At 41.7% G+C, this 15,464-nt stretch overlaps 1 protein-coding gene across 4 annotated transcripts in view; it reads right to left on the bottom strand.

The window, feature by feature from the left end:
* SNAPC3 (small nuclear RNA activating complex polypeptide 3) overlaps nt 1–11,715 on the bottom strand; it is a 46,628-nt gene extending 34,913 nt beyond the window's left edge. For all 4 annotated transcript variants that reach the window (XR_012374779.1, XR_012374780.1, XR_012374781.1 and 1 more), the window contains exons 1-2: nt 11,380–11,715; nt 10,579–10,656 (exon numbers count right to left, since the gene is read on the bottom strand). Coding sequence is in view for 1 of the 4 variants with exons in the window: in XM_025887851.2 (XP_025743636.1) it covers nt 10,579–10,656; nt 11,380–11,696 (395 nt within the window). In the remaining 3 variants the exon portion in view is untranslated. The remainder of the gene's footprint in view (nt 1–10,578; nt 10,657–11,379) is intronic.
* Between the last annotated feature and the right edge of the window lie 3,749 nt (nt 11,716–15,464).

The following is a 15,464-nucleotide window of genomic DNA, read 5'->3' as shown; positions in this document are numbered from 1 at the left end:
TTCACTATAACAAAGTGTGTATGTTTTATTCTCTACATTTCAATCCCTAATCCCTTTGGAATTTATTCTATATAGCATCATACTAAATTTGCACAATTATTAGAATCTAACTGGGCTTTCTCTTCTACTCCACTGGTCTGTTGTCTCTTCATGAGCTAGTAGCCACTGTTTTAATTACAAAGAATTTGTAGTATATTTTAATATCTTGTAAAATTAGTATACCTTACAATCTTCTTCAGCCCCCCCCAGGGGTTTTTCCCAGATACAGTCCATATAAACTTTATCACAACTTGTCTAACTTCCTAAAATAACCAATACATCTGGCATTTTTACTGTGATTGCTCTTAATTTATAAATTAACTTAGAACTGACATGGGGGTGCCTGGGTGACTCAGTCATTTAAGTGCCTGACTTTAGATTTCGGCTCAGGTCACGATCTCAGAATTGTGAGATCAAGTCCAGTGTCAGACCCCACACAGCAGGCAGTCTGCTTCTCTCCCTCTCCCCCTGCTCTCCCTCTCTAAAATAAATAAACAAATAAAGAGCTGATGGCATAATAATTTTTAAGATTCCTATCCAAGAAGAGAGGACATCTTTCAATATTTTCAAGTCTTTTTCCAAGTCTTCCCAGAGTGTTTTAAAATTTTCCTTACCTAGGTTTTACATATTTCTTGTTGAATTTATTCCTAAGTATTTCATCTTCTTTTTGACTATTATCAATGGGAGTTTTCCCTACCAATATATTCTCTAATTGTTTAGTTTGTATATATGAAGGCTATTTTTTTTAAATATATATCAATTCTGTATCCTGCTCTTACACTAAATTCTGGTTTTTCTTGTTTCTTTGTTTTAGCATTGATTTCTTTGGAATTTTTCAGGTATACTATCATATCATTGACAGAGCTAGCTTTTCTTCTTTATCTACTCTTATCTCTCCAATATTTCAAAGTTTTTCTTTATTATAATATTTGTTATGGACATCTGTCATCAGAGATTATAACTACTGAAAGCTCAAATTTTAGCATTTTTTACCAATAAAGTGCTCACCTGAGGTATATACTTTTCTAAACATTAAACTACTGTACACTTAACAGACTATAGTATAAACATAACTTTTAGGGCTCCAGGGCGGCTCAGTAGGTTAAGGTTATGCATCTGCCTTTGGCTCAGGTCATGATCCCAGAGCCCTGGGATCGAATGAGCCCCATGTCGGATTTCCTGCTCAGCGGGGAATATGCTTCTCCCTCTCCCTCTGCCCCTCCCCACTGCTTGTGCTCTCTCTCTAATAAATAAATAAAATCTTGAAAAAAAGTAAAAATAAAAAATAAACGTAACTTTTATAGGCACTGAGAAACGAAAAAATTCATCTGACTCGCTTTATTGCAATATTTGCTTTATTGCTGTGGTCTGGAACTACCCCACAAGATCTCCAAGGTATCCCTGTATTTAATGAGTTTTAAAATTTCCAGGTAAAACGGTCTGATTTTTTTAAAAAAGATTTATGTATTTATTTGAGAGAGAGAGAGAGAATGGGTGTTCGTAAGCAAGCCTGCGTGGGGGGGGAGGGACAGAAGGAGAAGGAAAGAATCTCAAGCAGACTCCCAGCCGTTTGTAAGACCCAACATGGAGCCTGATCTCACAACCCTGAACAGAAACCAAGAGTCGTACACTCAACTGACCAAGCCACCCAGGTGCCCCTAGAATGGCCTGGTTTTTGTTTTTTTAGTAAACTCCAGTTTTATTATGCTGTGATCACAGAGTGCTGTTCATAGTATTTTCTACTTTATGGGTGTTACTGATGTTTTCTTTGTGATCTAATATACAATCAACTTTTCTCTAATATCAGGTTATAAATTTTAAGTATATAGATCTCCGTAATACACAGCCCATTATGTTGTTTAGAACTTTTATCTATTTTTTTTACCACTGTTATTAAAGTGTCCTAATGTTAGTGAGATCCTAGCTATGCATCTTGCATCTCCTATAGTTTTGTTTTATAAAGTTGATCACTATATTATTTGGTATGTGTGTGTATATATACATATATATGTGAATATATGTCTCTAAGTATTCTATCTCAGTTGGGGTTTGTGGCTTTTAGCATTAAAATGTGACCTTTGGGGGCATGTGGGTGGCTCAGTGAGGTAAGCATCTGACTCTTCATTTCAGCTCAGGTCATGATCTCAGGGTCCTGGGATCAAGCTCTGCAACAGGCCCCACACTCAACATGGAGTCTGCCTGATTCTCTCCCTCTCTCTCCCTGTCCCTCTTACTCATGCTGTCTCTCTAAATTAAATAAATAAAATCTTTTTTAAAAAAATAAAAAATAGGGGCACCTGGGTGGCTCAGTCGGTTAAGCATCTGCCTCAGGTCATGATCCCAGGTTCCTGGGGTCGAGCCCCACGTCGGGCTCCCTCTCCTTCTGTCTCTGCTGCTCCCCCTGCTTGTGCTCTCTCGCTCCCTGTCAAATAAATATAATCTTAAAAAAAAAAGTGACCTTTGTCACATTTAATGTTTTGGGGCTTGAAATTGAGGAGGGTCTGTTATGTGTATTTTTGTTCCAGTGGTTACCTTTGTACTTATAGATTCTTAACACCCTTCATTACCCATTTTCTTATTTAATATATTACTAAGTTTTCAAGTTTTTTGTCAGTATTAAGATCTACTGATTGCCTACACATTATCTTCTTCCTCTTTTCTCATCCCATTTTTTCAGCTACAACATTCTAATTTGTTACAATATACATTTGTACAGTAGCTTTCCACCCTCATCCTTACTCTACTAGTCCTTGGGTGAAAATTTCCCAGTCATCATTTGGTTGGGTGAAGCTCATTCTTTAGTATATTGCTCAGAAATAGCTGGTGGGTACATAATTACCCAAGATCTTGTATATTAAAATTTTTTTCTATAGCCTCGCTATTGAAAGGCGTTTCAACTGGATATAAAATCCTTGTTTTCACTGAGCTTTCTGTGAAAAAATCCTGCTCCATTGTTGCCTTCTTTGTATGTTACTTTTGCAAGTTAATGCCATTCTAATTCTTTCACTTTTGTGCATCAGGTGTTCTTTTTGCCTTGCTGCGTTGATCTTTCTCTCTTGATCTTACTATCTTTATTTCTGAAATCTAACAGTTTTATTAGGATATGTCTCAAAATTAAGTGATTTTGGGTTAATTTTCCCAGATTCCCAGTGAGCCCTCTTAATTTGTAGATCCAGATTTTTTTTCCAATCTGGAATATTTTCTTAGATTATAGTAAGCATGAATTTTGTTCAGTTGCTTTGTTTTCCTTCTCTAAGGACTCATAAATACACTTTTGTCTTGTTTTCCAATCCCACCACTTTCTCTCACTTCATTTCTTTACATCACTTGCATTCTCCTAACTGTATACATGTCTTTCACTGCCTTTTTTTTTTTTTTTAAAGATTTTATTTATTTATCAGAGAGGGAGAGAGCACAAGCAGGGGAGCGGCAGGCAGAGGGAGAAGCAGGCTCCCCGCCGAGCAGGGATTCCCCATGCGGGGCTCGATCCCAGGACCCTGGGATCATGACCTGAGCTGAAGGCAGACGCTTAACCGACTGAGCCCCCCAGGCATCCTTTCAGTGCCTCTTATTAAATTTTCATTTGCATCTATTCTGCTTTAGTTATCTCATAATTCACTTGAGAAATTTTTGTCTTTTTCTTCCATTTTCTGAGTTCGTCACTTTTTTCCTTCTTCCTTTTTCTCATCATTTCTGTTCTTAGTTTCAAAATTTCAGATCCAAAGTGTTTTTCTATCCTCAAATGCTTGTTTTAGTATATTGAATTTTATTTGGAATGCAGGCTTAGTTTTCTTGTTTCCTAGTTATTTACTGGGAGAAGGAGAGCGATTTCCTCAGTTGATTTGTATAAACAGTTGTTTCCTGATTTTCTGCAATAAATTCCCTATAGATTTTATTTCTACTTACTCATTTTGTGATATTTGTGGTGGAAGAGGGTTTATAAGATTCCTAGTTTAATGGTACTCTTTTTCTGTCATCCTAACAAAGCCCAGGTAAACTAGAGTGTTTTTGTTTTGGTGGTAGGGAGGGTTGAGTCCTTCACTTCTGTGGTTCTCCTTCTCTTGCAGGACTCTGAAGTTTTTTTATACCCTTTAAATGGTACACTGAGCAGTGCTTTGTTGGCCAGCGAAGTGAGAGGAATGGGCAGACTAAACGAAATTGCTATTGTATTAAAACTAATGTTGCTGGGGCGCCTGGGTAGCTCAGTCGTTGCGCGTCTGCCTTCGGCTCAGGTCATGACCCCGGGGTCCTGGGATCGAGCCCCGCATCGGGCTCCCTGCTCAGCGGGAGGCCTGCTTCTCCCTCTCCTGTTTCCCCTGGTTGTGTTCCCTCTCTCACTATATCTCTGTCAAATGGATGAATAAAATCTTTGGAAAAAAAAAACAAACAAACCAATATTGCTGGGGCACCTGGGTGGCTCAGTCGGTTAAGCGTCTGCCTTCAACTCGGGTCATGATCCCAGGGTCCTGGAATCGAGCCCCACATCGGCTCCTTGAGCAGGGAGCCTGCTTCTCCCTCCCCACCTTCCTCCTGCTCTCTCGCTCTCTCTCAAATAAATAAAATCTTAAAAAAACAAACAAATAAACAAACTAATGTTGCTGAAGCTTTTGGGATGACGGATAAGTTTCAGTAGTACCCATGTAGTAGCAATTATTGCTCCTCTTCCTAGGAATTACAGTCTTCAAGCAATTAAAAAATTTCAGAAATGCTGAGGACAAGTATTTAGCTTGGTATGGACCAAAGACAGCAGCATGTATCAGAGGAGAATCAACCTCTTTCAAGTGCTTTTTGTTCACCTTACAGGCACGAAATGAGCCCAGCAGCATCTTTATTAGATGGGGGGGGGGGAGTGCTAGAAGTGTATTCATTTTATGGCATAATAAAGGGGTCATGTATTTAGATTTTGTTTTTAGTTTTAAGTTAATGGTGGAGAGAAGAAAGGAAGGTTTAGAGAAGGCACAGAGATACAGATTTTAGCACTTGGCACAAGTCTAATTTACCCGCAGTACTGTTAAGATTAATGTTAGTTATGTTTAAAATGTAATAGTTTCAAAGTACATCTAAATAAATCCAGCAGAATAATGCCGTACTGACTCCTTTTACATTAAATCATATATAAACTTCCTTCCACATTTCCTATGGAAGGGACTAGAAGACAACCAAGGAGATTCAGCTGATCTAATAATAGAAAACAGCCAGGTGAAACAATGTGTAAAGTGGCCTGAAAATTACTATTCAACATGGCTTAATAAAATCATTATAAGTGGGCACCTGGGTGGCTCAGCTGGTTAAGCGACTGCCTTCGGCTCAGGTCATGATCCTGGAGTCCCGGGATCGAGTCCCACATCGGGCTCCCTGCTCGGCGGGGAGTCTGCTTCTCCCTCTGACCCTCTTCCCTCTTGTGCTCTCTATCTCTCATTCTCTCTCTCTCAAATAAATAAAATTTTAAAAAAATCATTTTAAGTGCCCAAAAAGTCATTATAAGCCAACTGGTATTTTATTAACTACAGCAAAAAAGTTTGCTTTGTTTATAATTATCAATCTCGAGGCACCTAGGTGGCGCAGTTGGTTAGGTGTCCAACTCTTGGTTTTGGCTCAGGTCTTGATCTCAGGGTCCTGGGACCGAGCCCCACGACAGGCTCCATGCGCTCAGTGGGGAGTCTGCTTAAGATTCTCTCTCCCTCTCCTCCTGCCCCTCCCCTCAAAAATAAATAAGGAAATCTTTAAAAAAAAATAATCTTTTTTCAGTGAATTGCTAAAAACTACTTTCTCAAGTTTATGAAAGTTTCACTTAATTCTACTCACTCTACAAATATCTACTGACTTCCTATTATGTGCCAAAGTTCCAGGAACTGGGGATACAACAGTGTGTACGACAAACATAGCTCATGGAACTTTTAAGTCTAGCTAGGAAGACAGAAAATTAAACAAGTATATCATAAGCGTGATGAGTATTTCAAAAGGGAAGTACAGGGAGCTACAATGGGGCCTAAAGGGGAGTCCATAGTCCTTCAGTCCTGGAAGGATGAGTGGAAGTCAGCAAGACCCAGAAGTATAAGGAGGCGTGAGAGTTCTAGGCAAAGACCTGGAGTGAGCGCACATTCCAGAAACTGAAAACTGTAGTGTGGCTGAAGCATTGCAGACATAGAACTGAAAAGATCTGCAAGATCCATTCTATAGAGGCCCCTGTGAACCACCAAGTAACTCAGTACTTGTCTAAGCGCCAGTGAAAGGTTTTAAGAGAGACACAACCAGATGTGCATTTTAGAAATATCCAACCCATCAATCAATGGTAGTTAAAGAGCACCAAGGGAAACGAAACAGTGCAATAGGCTTAAGGGCAATACAAAGATGAAGGGGTCTTGACTCTCAATGAGACTTCAAAAACTTTAGAAATATTACAATTTGAGTTCTGGACATTGTAAGTGAATATATTTCCTAAGGGAAGAGATAGGTTGTAGTAATGAGGAAAGGAATCTTATGGCCTCAAATAATGGCGTTTTAGATGGGAGAGGGGCCTCCTGAGCCATCTGAAAGAGAAAGTGGTTGAAAATAAATCCGGAGGGGCGCCTGGGTGGCTCAGTTGGTTAAGCGACTGCCTTCGGCTCAGGTCATGATCCTGGAGTCCCGGGATCGAGTCCCGCATCGGGCTCCCTGCTCAGCAGGGAGTCTGCTTCTCCCTCTGACCCTCTTCCCTCTCGTGCTCTCTCTCATTCTCTCTCCCTCAAATAAATAAATAAAATCTTAAAAAAAAAAATGAGCATGCTCAGGTAGTAGCAGAGATGAATAAATCAGAAGAGGAAAAAACCGGACCTAGGAGAGATGGGAGGTGTTCACGGTGCTCAAAGTTATCACTAATGTAAACATAAGCAGTGGGGATAAGGAAAACAAATTTGGCAGCTATTATAAAAGAAACCAAGGTGGATATAAAAAAAAAATTTTTTTTAATAAAAATAAATAAATAAATAAGCAACCAAGGTGGAATTGAAACGCCTAAATTTTCAAAGGGAACAACACAAAGGGTAGGATCAAGGATTTAAAAAGATGAGGTGGTATGAAGTAAGTGGGCTATAAACTAGAAATTATAAATGTCACCATTACACATTTTCTCTACACTACTATCACAGCATAGTGTTTCTCAAAGTGTGACTGGCAGACCAACACTGATCTGAGAGCTATTTGTTATTCAATCAGTACAGACAATGAGAGTAAACATTTAGAAACAGTCACAGCAATATGAAGTAGTAGTATGAATATGAATAGTAATTTTACTATTGAATTTAATAATAAAATGTAATTGGAGGTAATAAAGTTGCACAACACAAAATTAATGTACAGAAATTGATTGCATCTCTATACACTAATAATAAAGTAGCATAAAGAAAAATTTTTTTAAAAAGCAATTCCATTTACAATTGCACCAGAAGAATAAAACACTAAGGAATAAACTCAACCAAGGAGGTGAAAGACCTGTACTCTGAAAACTATAAACACTGTTAAAGAAACTGAAGACAACACAAATGGACAGATACCGCATGCTCATGGATTGGAAGAATATTGGTAAAATATCCATACTACCCAAAACAACTTACAGATTCAAGGAAATCCCTATCAAAATACTAACAGCATTTTTCACAGAACTAGAATATAAAAATTTGTATGAAACCACAAAAGACCCAGAACAGTCACAGCCATCTTGAGAAAGAAGAAAGATGGATGTATCACAATCCCAGATTTCAAGATATACCACAAAGCTGTAGTAATCAAAGAATATCATACTGGCACAAAACCAGACACATAGACCAAGCCCAGAAATAAACCCACGCTTACACAATTACTCTATGAAGGAGGCAAGAATATACAATGGGGAAAAGCCAGTCTCTTCAACAAATGGTGTTGGGAAAACTGGACAGCTACATTCAAAGAAATGAAACTGAACCACTATTTCACACCACACACAAAAAATAGACTCAATAATGGATTAAACACCTAAACGTGAGACCTGAAACATAAAATGCCTAGAAGGAAACATAGGCAATAATCTCTTAGACATCAGTCTTAGCGATATTTTTCAAGACGTCTCCTCAGGCAAGGGATGGGACGCCTGGGTGGCTCAGTTGGTTAAGCATCTGCCTTCAGCTCAGGGCATGATCCCAGGGTCCTAGGATCGAGTCCCACATCGGGCTCCCTGCTCAGTGGGGAGCCTGCTTCTCCCTCTGCCTGCCACTCTCCCTGCCTGTGCACGTTCTCTCTCTGACAAATAAATAAAATAACATCTTTTTTAAAAAACCACACACAAAATAAACTATTGGGACTATACCAGAGGGCCTGAATAGACATTTCTCCAAAGAAGACATACAGATGGCCAGACATATGAAAAGATCAACATCACTAATCATCAGGGAAATGCCAATCAAAACCACCAAGAAATATCTCAAATTAGTCAGAATGGCTAGAATCAAAAAGACAAGAAATAACAAGTGTTGGCGAAGATATAAAGAAAAAGGAATCCTTGAGCACGCTTGGTAGGAATTAAATTGGTGCAGCCACTGTAGAAAACAGTATGAAGTTTCTTGAGAAATATAAAACTATAAATACCGTATGATCCAGTAATTCCATGACTAGGAAAACAAAACAAAACCCAAAGAAAACAAAAACACTAATTCCAAAAGATAAATGCATCCCTGGGTTTACTAGGGCATTATTTACAGTAGCCAAGATACGGAAGCAACTCAGGTGTCCATGGATAGACGAATGGATAAAGATGTGGTGTGTGTAATGGAGTATTACTCAGCCATAAAAAAGAATGAGATCTTGCCCACTGCAGTAACATGAATGGACCTAGAAGGTATTATGCTAAGTGAAATAATCAGACAGAGGAAGACAAATACTGTATAATTTCACTGATATGTGGAATTTAAAAAAGGAAAACAAACAAGCATACCAAAAAGCAGAGAACAGCCCCATAAATACAGAGAACAAACTGATGGCTGCCAGGAAAGGTGGGGAGAGAGGCAAATGGGTAAAGGAGAGTGACAGGTATAGGTTTCCAGTTGTGGAATAAGTCAGTCCTGGGGATAATGGGACAACATAGGGAATACAGTCAGTGGTAACGTGACTGGTATTATCAATAGCCTTGTGTGGTGACAGATGGTAGCTACACTTGCGGTAAGCACTGAACATATAGAGCTGTCAGATCACTATGCCATACACCTGAAACTAATGAAGCATTTTATGTCAACTATACTTCAATAGAAACAAATTCAAGGGGCACCTGGGTGGTTCAGTCAGTTGAGCAGCCAACTCTTGATTTCAGTTCAGGTCAGAACCTCAGGGTCGTGAGATCGAGCTCCAGCTCTCCGTCCTGAGTGTGGAGACTGCTTAGGATTCTCTCTCTCCCTCTCCCTTTGCACCCCACCCACCCCTGCACAAATGCTCTCCAAAAAAAAATCAAGACACTGGTATACTTCAAATAATGAAAAAATAAAAAGCATCCTGGAAATCTGGAAGTTTGGGGGGGAAGTTATCTTTAATAAAGTCTTTTTAATCTTCAAAAAAAAATAATAACCTCTGTTCTAAAATAAAGGACTTTTATTATTGCATTTGTCTTTTAATCCTATTTTCCTAGTAATTCATTGGTATCCTATTTCACAAAAATATGACTGACTGTCAAAAATTAAAAGTTGAAAACAAAAGAAAACAGTTTGAAAGACACTATCAGTATTCAGCTTGCACTGGAATCTAAGCAGATTAATTGTACCTTTGTAAACACACTTACTTAAAAATAAACACAAGGGGCGCCTGGGTGGCTCAGTCCTCAAGCGTCTGCCTTCAGCTCAGGTCAGGATCCCAGGGTCCTGGGATCGAGTCCCACATCGGGCTCCCTGCTCACTGGGAAGCCTGCTTCTCCCTCTCCCACTCCCCCTTGCTTGTGTTCCCTCTCTCGCTGTCTCTCTGTCAGATAAATAAATAAAATCTTTAAAAAATTAAAAAATAAAAATAAACAAAAAAATAAATCTGAATACAGACCGGACATTAGGGGTATGTTTTTTAAAGATTTTGTTTATTTATTTGTCAGAGAGAGAGGAGAGAAAGAACACAGCAGGCAGAGGGAGAGGCGGACTCCCTGCTGAGCAGGGAGCCGGATGTGGGACTTGATCCCAGGACCCTGGAATCATGACCTGAGCCGAAGGCAGACGCTTAACGACTAAGCCACCCAGGCGCCCCAGAGGTTATGCATTTACTGCTAATTTTCCTAGGTGCAATCATACTCCTCTGATTACGAAGGAGAATGATCCTTAGGGGAGCTATATGCTGATGTATTCAGGTCTAAATTACGATGTCTGAAACTTAGTGAATGGTTCAGCAACAGAAAAAGACTTGCAGCAGGTATCTCAAACACACAGAACTAAAGCAAATTCAGCCGAATGTTAATGGTTGTATTTAGGGGGTGGGGTGATAACAATAAGTATTTTTCCAATATAATGTTGGAAAAACATTTAAATAAGTACCACATAATAAAAGTAAAGTCTTCCATACCCCAAAGTCACTAGGTCGGTATTCTCTGGGACGACATCTGGATCCTCACCCTCCTCAAGGCACTTCAGTTTATCAAGGCTAAAACATAAACAAAGGAAAAGCAATCACCCATCTTGATCACAGCAAGTCAGGGTTGTGTCCTAAATACATCATTAAGCAATTAAGTCAGATAAAATCCAGCAGGCGGGATTCACAGGAGGCCCGAATTCAAGACAATGACATCAGTGCGGTTTTCCTACAGAGAAAAGGATACATGGCCGATTGATGTATGGTGGCCCATACTGTTAAACGGAGAAAGGAATCGTTAAAAGTTTTTTTAAAAAATATTTTCACCCCATAAAAGGCACTTTGGGGGAAATTTTCGGTAACAGCATACTTGGAGGTCCTCCGAAAAGAACCACAATTAATCAAAGGTTTTAACACTCCTCTCCTTAAATCTCCTTCCAGCCTCGTCATTACTAAGGCTCCTCCATTGTCAAAGTGTCTTGTCAATGGCAGCTACACATGACTGCTTTTCAACATTAACAAGCACTTAAAAAAATTAACCAATATAAAAATTAATCTTTCATGCAGCTTTCTCGTCCCCTTCACTCCAACTCGCCGAAATTATGCATTCCGATCACGGGACTTCTCCCGGGATTCCAGGAAAGCTCGAGCAGGTTGAAAGCTTTGGAAGACCGGTCCTCCTACCCCTGGGAGTAAACCACAGGCCCTCCCAAGGATGAATCCCAGGGGAGCGCAGGAGCAAGGCTGCACCCAGGTTAGCTCGAAACAGCAAGAGCCCCTCGGCCCCGCACTCACCCGCACACCGTCCGCAGCTCCGCTGCTGCCTCCAAGCTGCAGCCCAGATCCCGGGCCACCGCAGCATCCTCCTGGCCCCAGTCGGCGACCCCTTGGCTCCCAGGCAACGCGGATGCCTGTGGCTCCTTCAGCGACAAGTCCCCTTCCCGGCGCAACCGGCCACGCCACAGCTCCCCGAAAGCGCCCACATGGAAAGCGCGCGTGTTTAGCTCGGGAAGCTCGTACTCTGGAAAGTTGCAGTTCCCACTGCTGGAGACCGGGTCCTGCGCGCAGTCCATCCCGCGGCACGTTGGGCCGCCCCGGCTGCCTTCAGCCATGTTCGCCCCACTCCTTTCCCTGCAAAAGCCGGGCGATCAAGACCTCGCGGGGCGTGATGGGACTTGTAGTTGCACTGGGCTCGCTCCGAAAAGCAGTGGGGTAGAGTGGGAGAGCTTCAGACACTGCATTTCCCAGCAGGCCCCGGGCCCGGCCCGCCTCCGGGAACGGCACCGCGAGCTTCCGCGCGCCGGACTGAGCGCATTGTTCTCCGCTCGCGGCGAGGCGGCGAGTGGTTGGTTGGGCTCTCAGTCCCGGGTAACCTAACCTGTGTTTTTGCGTTCCGGTTCCCCCACGATTACGTGGCATCGCTCTCTGCTCGGTAGGGCGGCCTCTGGACACCTTTCGAGCCCGTTCATTGCCGTTGCTCGGCCCGGGATGCGGGACTTTTCCTTGGCACCGGGGTTCGTGCGCTGCGCCGATGCCTCAATGTCCCAGAGCTTGAGAGACAGGGGCAGCGAGGGCTGAGACCACGGATAGGAAAATATCTCCCCAACAGCCCCCATGTTCTTGTCTATATACATATGCATTGCTGTACACATTCACAGTAGTGTTTATTGAGCGTCAGCTGTGTATCAGATACTGTACATTATTAACCCTAGTGTATATTTTAAAAATCATAACCTTCCCAGGCAGGGATCATCATGCCCATGGTACTATCGAGGAAGGAGTTAACTCTTAAGGAAATAGAAGCAGGATTGGAACTGTCGGTCTAGCTTCAGATGGAGCTTTCCCCATGGCTCAGAGACCCCAAAGGAGGGAGCAGGACATATAGAAGGAACACTGGTTGGCTATTTATTGGTATATTATTCACACATCATATACTCTACCCATATAAAGCGCTCATTCAATGGTTTTTAGTATATTTACAGAGTTGTGCAACATCACCATAATCGATTTGAGAATATCTTAACCACTCCAAAAAGAAACTCTATTTAAGTTATCGCCTGAATCCACTCAACTCCTCCAGCCCTACCCAACCACTAATCTTTGTCTCTATAGATTTACAGATTCTGGGCATTTAGTATAAATGGCATGTTTATGTGGTCTTTTGTGATTAGCTTCTTTCACTTAGCATAATGTCTTCAGGGTTTATCCATATTTTGCCTGTATCTACGTCATTTCTTTTTATAGCTGAATAATACTGCACTGTGTGGTATACCACATTTTGTTCACCCATTCATCAAAAAGTTGTCTAATTTTTGGCTACTATAAGTAATGCCACTATGAATGTTCATGTATAAGTTTTTTGTGCAGACATATTTTCATCTCTTTCATATATATACATATATATATATGTTAACTATGTTAAGCCATGTGAAGAATTGCCTGTTTTCCACAGTGGCTGCCCCATTTTACACTCCCACCAAAAATTGTATGAGGATTCATTCAGATTTCTCCACATCTTTGTTATTATCTGATTATAGCCATCTTAGTGGGTGTGAAGTAGTATCTTGTGGTTTTGATTTGCATATCATACCTAATGATATTGAGCATCTTGACTTATTGACCATTTGTATATCTTTGGAGAAATGTCTATCCAAGTCCTTTGCCAATTTTTTTTAAGATTTTATTTATTTGATAGAGAGAGAGCATACAAGTAGGGGGAGTAGCAGAGGGAGAGGGAGAAGCAGGCTCTCCGCTGAGCCGGGAGCCTGATGTGGGCTTGATCCCAGGAGCTGAAGGCAGACTCTCCACCGACTGAGCCACCCAGGCACCCCACCTTTGACAATTTTTAGGTTATGTGTCTTTTTATAAGAGTTCTGGTATTTATCAATATATTGTTGAGGGAAACATCTGCTATTTTTGTCTGACAAGATTCCTGTTTCTTAGAAACGACCCCCACTCCTTTCGGTCCTCCTGGGGCTGCCAATCAAAGAATCCCTCCCACAGGGATTGGTTCAAGGATGAGTAAGTGGATTCAATTAGAACCAAGCCGAATCCTCCTCTGGGGATTTATAAACTAAGAAACTCTTCTATTCTGAGGACCTAAGGATGTGCCCCCAGATAGCCTATATCAGCCAAAGGAAGAGTTAAAAGAAGGAAGGCCAAGAGTTTAAAGAAGCAAAGTCAGAAAGTGGAGAGGAGAGAAGTCATGTGAATTAGAATATTGTGGCTAAGGCCATCTAACCACACCGCCCCCCCACTTGCCATCATGTAAGCCAGTGATTGTTTTTGTTTTAAGCTAGTTTGAGTTGGATTCTTTTTTTTTTTTTTTAGTTTGAGAGAGAGTGAGCATGAGCGTGGAGGGGGGTGGGGGGCAAGGGGGTACGGGGTGCATGGGGCGGCAGGTGCGGGGGAAGCAAACTACCCTCTGAGCGGACAGCCAACTCGATCCCAGCACCCTGAGATCATAGCCTGGCTTAACCAACTGAGCCACCCAGATGCCCCATGAGTTGGGAGTCTTGCAACCTAATGACTTGGTCCAAACCTCTCAACAGGGGGCGCTCTCTCTCCGGAGAATGAGGTCATACTTCAGGTGAAAGAATTCTAACCTACATTTGGGGATTTAGCAACATGGGCTTCAGGAGTGGAGACCACAGTGGTTCCTGAGCAGCAGTGGGTAGGGGCAGGACCAGAATACGCATGTCAGAGAAAGGTGGTTCTTGAAACTGTAAGGTGTGGTACTGGGAATAGCAGCTTGAGGGGTGTGGATTCCAAAGATTAGTGGGGAAAGGGTTGGTGGTGAGCACCAGCAGCAATCACAACATAACACTCAGTTGAGTCTTATTATCAGCAAGCAGCCTCTCGTTGGAATAAGGCTGATGGGGTCCATAGTAGCCACTGCAGAACAAAAAGTATTTTGAGCTGAAGGCATTTGAGAATAGGCATTTTTCCCCCTGAACTCCACTGTCTGCCTAAATGCAGAGCCTCCCCCAAAGAACTCAATTGTCATAAAAATTGTGTCTCTAAAAAAATACGCCTTTGCAACCCATTGCCTCAATTGAGCATAAATCTCTCTTGATGAATTACCAAAGCTACACTGCTTGTGATCTTATACTAAGCCAATTGATTTTTCAGTTGTTTACATTTACATTTGAGCCACAATTGGCAGGGCAGAATACCTCAATTCTAAATTTAAATGACAGTCACAAAGTGCTTGATCTTTCTTTCCTTCAGGCTCTGTGGGGCAGGGATTCCCACCAGATTCAAAGAAAGGCCACAGCCAAGCATGTGGCATTTCTAGTGAGAAGGGGTAGAGGCAGAAGCTTAGTCCTCACCCTTAACACTTTAGACACTGCGAGGCTTTAGGAAAATCACTAGCCAGCTCTTTTACACAAAAGGGTTGGGGACTCCTCTTTGAAAATACAAAGAAGAGGGGTGCCTGGGTGGCTCAGTAGGTTAAGCATCTGCTTTCAGCTCACGTCATGATTCCGGAGTCCCGGGATCGGGATCAAGCCCCACATTGGACTCCCAGCTCGGCAGGGAGTCTGCTTTTCCCCCTGCCCTTCACCCCACTTGTGCTCTCTGGCTCTCGTTCTTGCTCTCTCTCTCTCAAATAAATAAACGAAATCTTAAAAAAAGAAAGAAAGAAAGATAATACAAAGAAGAGAAAATCTTTTGCTTGGTACTTACTGTTCCTGGATTCTCTGCTTCCACTGATTGTGTGTTCAGGTGGAAAATGGCTTTCCTGAAGCCAGGGGACCACGTGGGGGTTTCTCTCCGCCAAAGAAAGTAGTAGTGGAAGGACAGAGAGGGAATGATGTGACTGGGAAAGATAGCTGGAGGGCTCTTAGTCATAAAGGCAGTTGGTAGAATAATAACCATTT

The sequence above is a fragment of the Callorhinus ursinus genome, unplaced genomic scaffold (assembly GCF_003265705.2).
Source record: "Callorhinus ursinus isolate GAN/ISIS: 27379988/994484 unplaced genomic scaffold, GSC_fseal_2.0 scaffold39, whole genome shotgun sequence".
NCBI classification, from domain to species: Eukaryota; Metazoa; Chordata; class Mammalia; order Carnivora; family Otariidae; genus Callorhinus; species Callorhinus ursinus.
The sequence above is the reverse complement of the archived record's forward strand: the minus strand, read 5'-3'. Positions and strand labels throughout refer to the sequence as shown.